The 10,235-nt window shown below is 32.8% G+C and overlaps 1 protein-coding gene across 1 annotated transcript in view; it reads right to left on the bottom strand.

Annotated features, from left to right (window-relative positions):
* Positions 1-603: 603 nt before the first annotated feature.
* The window catches only part of LOC123296211 (serine/threonine-protein phosphatase 6 regulatory ankyrin repeat subunit B), a 62,498-nt gene continuing 52,866 nt past the window's right edge, over positions 604-10,235 (bottom strand). The window contains exons 9-15 of the mRNA XM_044877672.1: positions 8,990-10,217; positions 8,724-8,923; positions 7,916-8,659; positions 7,121-7,802; positions 4,597-4,820; positions 1,820-1,955; positions 604-1,754 (exon numbers count right to left, since the gene is read on the bottom strand). Of these exons, the coding sequence (XP_044733607.1) occupies positions 1,384-1,754; positions 1,820-1,955; positions 4,597-4,820; positions 7,121-7,802; positions 7,916-8,659; positions 8,724-8,923; positions 8,990-10,217 (3,585 nt within the window). The 3' untranslated portion in view covers positions 604-1,383. The remainder of the gene's footprint in view (positions 1,755-1,819; positions 1,956-4,596; positions 4,821-7,120; positions 7,803-7,915; positions 8,660-8,723; positions 8,924-8,989; positions 10,218-10,235) is intronic.

Raw genomic sequence — 10,235 nt, 5'->3', positions numbered from 1 at the left:
GTCTTGATGTCATTCAAGATGCCATGCAAAATGCAAAATACATAATACAGAGATTTTTGTTAAATAATACTTTTTTGGTGTAAATCAGATATTAAGGTGACGTATAACTCAATTTTTCAAATTTGGGACAAACGCCTATTAGATAAGGACAATTATAATATCCCATTATAATTTGTCAGTGAGCAAATAAATTTGAATAGTTTTATTTGTTTCCCAGAATTATAAAAAATGAAAATATCTTGTGTTTAGGTCTTTAAAAATATATACGAACATTGTATTTATTAACTAAGTTTAATATCAAATTAAATACTATATATATAATATTACATTTTCCAATAAATAGTAATCGATCAACTATCTTTTTTGTTTTTAATCGAGTGTATTTACAAAGAACGTTGTGTTATATTTATATTTATTTATAAACAATTACTTTGTTCAATTATACATCCGAAATTCTTCTGCACCTTTTCAATGAAAGTGTAAGGAAGATCGAGGCACTTTTTTAAGAAGATAATAAATTCATTAAAAATAGAAAAAATAAATTTTATAAAATTATTTAATGTGAGTACTTAATTTTAATAAACAAAAATTAAAATTTGACATTAATAACCGTCCCGCTTGACAACGGTAACTTTGTGGTCTCACAGGGCATGTGCAAAATATTATTCGAATCATACAATATTGCATTAACTTTGGATCACGGGCAATGCCTTCGATGGGCCTATATACGTCCGGCACTTGTAAGTTCGCTTATCTGAATGTGGCGGCGGATTGTATCTCATGTACATCTGTGAAGCTTATACGCAGTGGTCGGGAGATAAAATCAGCGCCTCCAAATTCAGATATGCGAACTTACAAGTGCCGGACGTATATGGGCGTACTCAAAACCCAGAGTTAACTCTCATACTTTTCTAGTCTTCTTGCAGGATTGTTAATGTCTCAATTAGAAATAAGAAGTATAAATCATAATTGCCAACTCGAAAAAAATTCTTTCATTACAAAATTCATGTGTATGGTAAAAAATCATTAAGTTCAGTTCGTATTTTTTGATAGAAATCGATTGCTGAGAAAATGAATGATTATTTGAAAAAAATTATCTAAATATTAAACTGATGCTTCCATAAAAAATGCTCCGATCTCAATTTATTACAAAGTAAATGTAAAGTTATATAATTGAGCAAAGTAAAAATTATTGAATGTAAAAAAACTTGATGTATAAAAATATTTTCTCCAGGTACAATTTTACATATAATTTTATAATTACAGTGTACATTTAACAAATTATTATATTAAATTTTAATTAAGGCAGGGAGAGAGACCATGTAAGTAAAATTACATGTTTAGTAGTGTAATTTATTAGAAAAATTGTATGTGCCGTCATATTTACTGAGCGGGTGCAGCAGCACCACCCATAGCTGCTGGTGGAGGATTGTCACCATTTTCCTCATCACCTTCTTCAATCTCATCTGATGTATCTCTAACCTCTTCAGCTTCACCCATTAATGCACGATATTTTTTCGCTATCGCCTCCCAATCAGTTACATTCTCAATTCGCATAGTGGTACTAGTAAAACTTAATTGAGACCCTAATGGACTTAAATGTACAACGGATAGTGCAACTGAATCTTTGGGAGCAACTTGCCCACCTTTTTTGACTTTTGATAGCCATTTTGCACCAGCTTTCGTACGTGCACTCATTTGATCTCTTTGTAATCCCATCATGTGCACTAAACTTGGACGTTTCTGAGTTTTCGCTACAATTAATTACAACAAAATAAATAGAAAAACGCTTTTATTTTGAAAAAAGTTTTTGGTATACCTCTTGCTTTGCACATTCCAACAAGATAAAAGAGCCAAGTGGTTATTAAATTGATGGGCGAAGGTGCCGTTGTTGTACGGTGCATTGACCGAATCAGCTTAGATAATCCAAATTTCCATTCGATATCTGATTGAGCCTAATAAATGGTTTTTGTTATTAAAAAAATGCATTTTAAAATTATGAAATTTTTGCTAAATATGATGAGTAAACTAAAAATGATCAGCTGCGCGATCTGTTTAAGCGCGTATTGTTTGATTTGTGTTATACAACAAAAAAAATTCATGTTGAGATTTTCGAGATTGTCGATATACATGCATTGTTCATTTTGAGATGAATAAGGCGCGTCTAAACTTATTCAAGCAAAAATATTGAACTGAATATAAATTAGCGGCTGAATGGAATCGTATCTACATGCAAATTTATTTTTGGAATATTCTTAAATTGTAATTTTTGTATGTACGATTAATTGAATTGATTTAGCTAAAGCCGCAACAGCCAAATTGGATGTGTGTAAAAAAAATATGGTTATTTGAGTTTATTGAAAGAACAATGGATGCATTCAACTTATTTGGAAAATTCATGCTTGGAGTATATAATATGTCTGCTAAGATTGCAATGGTTTTAATACTTTGTTTATGTTCCTTGCAGACGCAACAGCGAAATGACATTAAGTACTGAGTAAGTCATTTTTTTAGGAGAAAAAAGGAACATCCACGCTTTATACATACACTTTGAAGTAGAGGATCAGGAGGACAGCATGCTCCATGCATAATAAATATTCTTAAGTTGACATTGCACACGAGAATTAAAAAAAATTAAATTAAAAATGAATTTCATTATGCATATATTGATTATAGTGCCTGCTCTCATGCCATGGGTGCAGCTCTTATTCAACACACTAAAAATAAGCCGTCAATTAGAAAAGAAACATACAACATAATACCAACTCAGGAAACGTCCAAAATAAATCTGTTGTAAAATTATCGTAATTACGTTAATGTCTAACACTTCCAGATGTCGATTGAAACTTTCTAATGGAATTTTTAGGAAGAGTTAAAAATATAGGTACTATAGGTAGGCTCTTTTGTAATCCGACCAGTAAAATATCTATGCTTGTTTTATTTTGGTAATCACATAGGTAGGCATATTTTAGCGTTTAAGGGGGTATTCTAAGTCTAGAAGCCTAAATTGAATGAAGCCTAAAAAAATGAAAACCTTTTGATAGCCTTTTTTCATGTTATTTATTGACATTTTAAAAATATAATAAAAAAATAATAAAATTCTTCGAATTACAGGACGGTGAAGAGCTACAAAAAAACACCGCATCCTGGTTGACAGGATTTCAGGCCTTTGGAATGATCCGAAAGAAAAAAAAATTCGAAAAATTGGCCCCTTTTTTTGGCTTTTTCGAATTTTGATACTCAAAATTGAAATTTTTTTTAAATCCAAGGTTCAGACGAGAGGGAAATTTATAAAGAATATTTCCACCAAATTTCAAAGGAATCCCTCGAGGAGAACTTGAGATATCATGTCAACCACCTCGAAAAATGCAGTTTCAAAAGCTCGTTTTATGTTTAAAAGACAATTCCTAGTACCTCGGATATTATATTATTATCTTTGGATTAATCGGTGATCTCAGATCTATACATTGGGCCTTCTTTTACTTCATACGCAATGTCTTGCAAAGTTATTCCTGATTATCGAGCTATTTTGCCTTCTTTTGTAGCAACAGCAGCTCGGGGTACAGAGCTATTAATTCGAACTTCGTTACCAAAAAATCCGCTGTATCTCCGAAAATAATAAGAATTTTGAAAATTACGTTGAAGTACGTACATATTCTTAAGGATCTAGCCTTTAAAAATGTGCAAAAAAAGATCGATTTCATTTCATTTTCAAATTTCTAAACCAGAATTGTGCCTTAAGCAAAAAATTGTCGAAGTAAGATGTCACATTTCTAAATGAGAAAGAAAACTCAAGATTTATACGAGATTTTAAGTTGGGGGGGGGGGGGTCGAAGAAAGCTTTGTATTCTTCCAAGAATATATATAGATATGTTTCGAAGGTCTTGTTGAGGTAATGCTGTTGCTGATACGCCTCGCTCTGAATAGTATTTATCTGAACTGCGCGTAGATCAATAGTGTGTAGATCAATAGCGCGTAGATCAATTAGCGAGTATAAGGCTGTGATTAGGTATTAATGGTCTTCTTACTGGGATTATGTAATCCACTTTAATAGTGTGCACTTTTCACCGATTAGTAAACGATATGATGTTCACGTTTAATAAGTGACCTACTTTTTACGGCTGTTTTTTTTTCTACTTTACTAATATTGTAAATTAATATTGAATTGATATTCTCTTGTATGTTTACTTTCTACTGCATAACTTATTTCGAGGATGTCCAATAGGGATGTTCTCATGCCATGAGAGTTTGGTCTATTATTATTAACTTAAAGAAATATGGATTATGGTTTATTGGATAAATGTTACCTCCATAAAAAAGCAGCTGCCATACATTTAATTCATTACCTGAATCCTCTGGTATGTATCAGACATCATTGCAATGAGCAGGTTTATAAGCACAACCACTGACACCAATAAATACACTCCGAACACGAGTTTGAACAATTTTTCAATCCAAAGAGGCTTTATTTCGTCAGTTTTTAATGTTTCTGCTTGTGTTTGACCGAATACAGCGAAAAACAGCATCTCAAATATTTCGATTGGATGTTTTCTGACTGTAATCATAAAAATTAAAAAGAAGAAATCAAATGATTACCTGAATCCTTTGATAAGTATCTGACATCATAGCAATCAGTAGATTAATTAACACGACTACTGACACCAACATATAAATTCCGAAGACAATTTTGAATAGATTATCCGTCCACATAGGTCTATTGCGACGGTTATTCGGTCCACTCATCATCATTTCACCGTAAGTGGTTTGACCAAACACGGCGAAAAATAATAACTCGAAAGCGACCAATGGATTCATGACCACTGAGAACAAGCAATGTTAAAAAATTTATATATATTATCTGTATAATATATTCTTTAAATATGTGTTTAGTAGATTGATGCTCTAGAATCTAGAGGCTAGAGGCAAAATACACCTAATAATACGAGACAATTTGAGACAAAACGAACACGGAAAAAAGAACAAAACGAGTAACAAAGGGAACTTGCAATCCCTTGACAATAATCACATTTTTTAATTAACAATAACTAAAATCTACAATTATTATTGGCCTTGTGCACAAAACAACACACGTCATTGCAAAAAATATGCCGCATGGAAAAGAAATAGTCACATTATACTAAAGGCAAAACTCTGATAAGTTTGACTTACGGATTTATCTTTTAAATAGAAATTGATGAAAGAATTTACCCTGGCAAATAGTTGATTTCCAGAAAAAAAGAAGACATTAAAACAGAGACAAAACACAAGAAAGAAGAAGAGAGAAATTTTATTGAAAGAAAAATGCAATCAAGATCTAGCAAACTTGCACACGCGCACAAACACACAAGAAAAGAGGGGACAGATACACAACACACACAGAAAACACAAAAAACAATTTTGTCTACAAATTACTGCTAACATATTTTTTTTCTCAATCAGCTACAAAATACGAGAATAGCATTTGAAAAAGATCACACAGTTTTGTAATATCACTTGCGAGTCGTTTTTTGTAGACTTACTCCCCTCCTGTGGGACATTCTTCTTTTTGATTTTGGCATGTGTGTGTGGATGATTGAATGTATTCGAGTCGTCTTCAAGCCATTCTGATCCAGGTGCAATGGTGGAATCGTCACCAACACCAATGTTAGTGTTGTGATCTGTTAGTTGTGTTAAATATGTGTATTTTTTTGTGTTTTATCATAGAAATTATGATTTTTGGAATTTATATGTAAAAATATAATCAGACACAAAAAATGCATTTATTTTAAGAAATAGTAAATCCTTAATTCGCTGATTATATTTCCACAAAAAAAAGTTCTTAGAAAAGTTACTTTCTTCGTAATTTACTTTTAATTGGCACAGAAGTTTTTATCAAATTTTGATGTATCCAGAAAAAAAAGTCTGTGTTAAAATTGTGAGCAAAGATGGAAAAAACTGAAATGGATGACATTTTGTCATTTTCTATCCATTTTAAAATTTCGAGTTGTTTGCAAAAATTTTTCGTTTCAATACTAAATGGATTTCTTGATCTCGCACTTCAGTTTTTCCCTGCATTTTAAAAATTAGTTGTGGTTTTTTAATTTTCTTTTTTGTGATTGGGATTTTCCTCTATGAAGACAAAATTTACATCCATATATCAGAACAAAAATTTGGATTTATATAGGTAATCTTAAAGGCTGTCTTTACTTAAAATTTTGTAGAAATTCATGAAAAGGTTTTCCTTCTTATAAAAAGAAAGATTCTAATCGGAGAAATGAAATATAGTATCGAATCTAAGTGAAAGTGTTTTTCGATTTTTAAGGTGATAAGATATTTATTTCGAATTTAAAGAAAGCTTAGAAAAATCTTAATGTTACAGTCTTGCCTATGAACACTCAATTCTCAAAAATAAAATCGATCCTGATAAAAATATGCGAGATGTTTCAATTTGAAAAAGAGTTTGGAATTAGTTGAAAGAAAGACAAAAGTTAATCTATTTGTCGCAAATACTTTTAGTATTTAAATGACATTTTAATACCTTGAGAAGATAAAATTGAATGCTTATAAATAATTGTTTGCCCAATATGTTTGGCTAACGCAGTTTAATTTGGATTGGCCTGGCTTTCCCCGAATGCACGGTTGTTCTTATAAAAGTAAATTTCAAGTCAGATCAACTTTAAGAAGTATTGTCCCAACCACGAAAAATAAAACAATGCCATGGAACTTATTTTATAATGATCCTCATTTGATTTCCACACTTTTTCGAGAGTATAGGTTGAATTAAAGAGTTTTGTAGTATTTTAATAGGAGCCCTAAGCAGTTTGTGAAATAAAAAATTCTTTCAAAACGGTTTCCTATAAATATTCGTAAAAAATTAATATAATGTTATAAGCCCTGGTGATTTTTCCTAAGACGCAGAATGAGAACATTTATCTTACCAATTGTTAACGATATCGTACATATTTAAACTATTTACATTAATTTTTAAGAAGTTTTATTCATTCTCTTATTAAATAGACGGGCAATTCAAAATAATTTTTTCTAATTTAATAAAAAATAATTTAAAGACAGTTGAATGTTGGCACATTTTTGAGAATTAAAGTTAATTAATTTGTAATATAAAAAAAATTGTAAAACTTACCATCAGAAAAGTAACCGGCAAGATCAGTGCGAGGTATGTTGTTCGTTTGATAATTCTCAAAAGGTTGATTTAATGCGACAAAATGCATTGAAAATCCAAACACGAATATCGCTAATACTGTTAAAAACTTAGCTAAATCCTTCATTAAATTACCAATAATAATAGCCCATGGACCGAATAAATGATGAAATGATAAAAAGTCTAATATTTGTACACAAGCTAATAGAAATGAAACAGCAAAAAATTGATTCCTACAATACATCAATGTTGGCCAATATTGTTTAGCTATAAAAGCAAAACCAGTAACATGAGCAGCAACGCCCATCATACCAAATAGTAATACAGTTAATTTGATCCAACCAAGGCCAGATTTATCACTTGGATTTGTTAATTCGAATAATAATAAGCCACTAAGCCATACTAATAGGACCCATTCATACCAATATGGTAAAAGACTTGGTCGAACGACTTTATATATTGGGGTGATACCGACAATTAATAGAAAAAACATTAGATATACGTGGGACGTTAAATATGACATGAACTTTATAATGGGAACCTTATTATATTTATGACCTAAGGGGAGTGTAAATATTATCCAGACAGGGGGGCATAAAATGAATGATATGAACAGGAGTATTAATTTCCATGGCGTCCAGTTGAGTGACCCTCTCCAAAGTTCCTGGAAATAAAATACCATAATTATTTGGTGGTCGCTAATAGACAAAAAAAAAAATTGTTGAAAAAATGAATCAAACTGACTTTATAGGTTATAGAAAATTACCTATTATTTACCTGGAGATATCTTTGAACAACAGTATGCGCAATAACTTCCTTCTGTTCATTTTCAATTAAAACATCTAAGAATTCAATATTTCTACGATCCGTTGCCGTCAAAATTTTTCCCGCTGAATCAGCACCCGCTGCTAATGCTAGTAATTCCGTAGCCATTGCTTCACATTGTTTACCAGCTGCTATTAAATCTTTAGCTCGTTCTTTTTCTTTATTTGAGAGAGCTATAAGAATATTTGATAGTTTTGCTGCCGTATCAACTGGCGCAGGCGATACTAAAACAAATTCTTCGATGGGTTTATTATTATGCGCTTTGGAACATACCATTAAATTATATACAAATCGGCGATCTTCCATTAAAGCGTATGTATCGTGTTCTTTGTGCATTAAATATTCTAATACGTCATTATGACCTTCGGAGGCCGCGAACCATATTGGTGCACAGCCTAAATTTGTTTCAGATTTTGGGGAAGCACCAGATTCAGAGAGGAGTTTAACAACTTCAAAGCAACCAGCTTTAGATGCACAATGTAACGGTGTCCATCCATTTTTATCGGTTGCGTTAATTTCAGCTCCTTGCCCAAGCAATACTTCCACCATTTGGTAATGACCATGCGTAGCGGCAATATGTAAACCTGTTTTACCATGTCGATCAGAACTTTGGAGCAACTCAGCAGAACGACTTAGAAGTAAACCAACAACTGACATGTGCCCACCAAAACATGCTAAATGTAGTGGATTATAACCCTAGAAATAAAAATTAACAGTACAGCCAAATGTTGCGCTTATGATTAATCGCAGCAAAACCTACATTTTCTGTTGTAGCAGCGTCAACTTGAACACCAGCAGAATTAAGCAATAGCCGTACGACATTTTCATTTCCAGAGTAAGCAGCTAAATGCAATGGTGTCATTCCAGATTCATTTCCCAACGCTGGAACTAAGGACGTTCCATTTGGTGGATCTGATTTCACAGCCCCAGGAACGTGTGACAGTAATTCACGTACAGTATCTGGAGTATACAAAAGTTTGTTTTAATATACTTATTTCAAGCTAAAAGTTTTCGTCGAGTGCTTACCTGCTTGGCCAAAATAAGCAGCTACATGTAAAGCTGTTACTCCCAATTTTTTGCTTGTTACTCGTAATGTATTCGACGACCTCATTACTTCCAGTACTTGTCCATGACCGTTTTGTGCAGCCAAATGTACAGCTGTAAATCCAGCCCTATTTTCATCGGTACACGATGCACCTGCTCTAACTAAAGCTCTCACAACTTCTGCATGGCCACCCTCAGCAGCTAATTGAAGTGGTGTAGCATCAGTTAATTTATTTCTCGCCGTTATAACACCTTGTCGATCAAATTTCATCAATTCCTCGATCACTTTAACCGATCCTTGAATAGCTGCAATATGGGCACACGTATTTCCATCTTTGGACGTCGCCATTACCAAACTTGGATGTTGTTGTAAAAATAATTGGGCTACTTCTGAATAATTATTTTGGGCAGCTGCATGAATTGGCTTTTGACCCATATCGTCAGTTGCATCGATATTTGCACCAAGTTCCAATAATAACTTACAAACTTCTATCTGACCAGCCGCAGCTGCTAAATGTAGTGGAGTTTGTTTTCTCAGAGTTAAAATATCAATAACAGCATTATGGTCTTTGATTAAAAATTTAACTAAATGAGTGAAACCATTCATCGCTGCTAAATGTAAAGGAGTTCTACCCACTCGAGATTTAGAGTTAATAAAGGCTTTATGGGTTAGTAATGCATCACAGACTTGTAAGTATCCTCGTTCGGCTGCTAAATGCAAAGCGGAACGACCATCAGTATCGAAAACATCTACCCTCGCATGGTTCCCAAGTAAATTATTAACTAATTCCATGTGACCACGATGCGAGGCTATCAACAACGGTGTCCATCCAACAGCCGATTGACGATTCATTGCTTTTTGAATGTCAGTCGATGACATATTCGATATAATTTCCGATAGTACATCATTATTACCAGCCATTGCAACGTAATGTAATGCACTTTCGTGTGCATGTTTTGTTTGTAAGCCGATATCAGCTCCATTTTCTAATAATAACTTCACTACTTCTCGATCTGACAATGGAACTACAACCTGTTCTTTTTCAATTTGACATGCATAATGTAATGCACTGCACCCTTCTTCATTCACGTTATTTATATACGACGTAGCTTTATCCGCTCCTTGTTTATCTTTCACAAATCCAATTAAATGTCGAACTATTTCTGATTGACAATTTCGACAAGCTAAATGTAATGGAGTCTCACCATTCTGGAAATATATTTCATA

This window comes from Chrysoperla carnea, chromosome 3 (genome assembly GCF_905475395.1).
Source record: "Chrysoperla carnea chromosome 3, inChrCarn1.1, whole genome shotgun sequence".
Classification (NCBI taxonomy): Eukaryota; Metazoa; Arthropoda; class Insecta; order Neuroptera; family Chrysopidae; genus Chrysoperla; species Chrysoperla carnea.
This window is presented reverse-complemented; position numbering and strand designations above follow the sequence as displayed.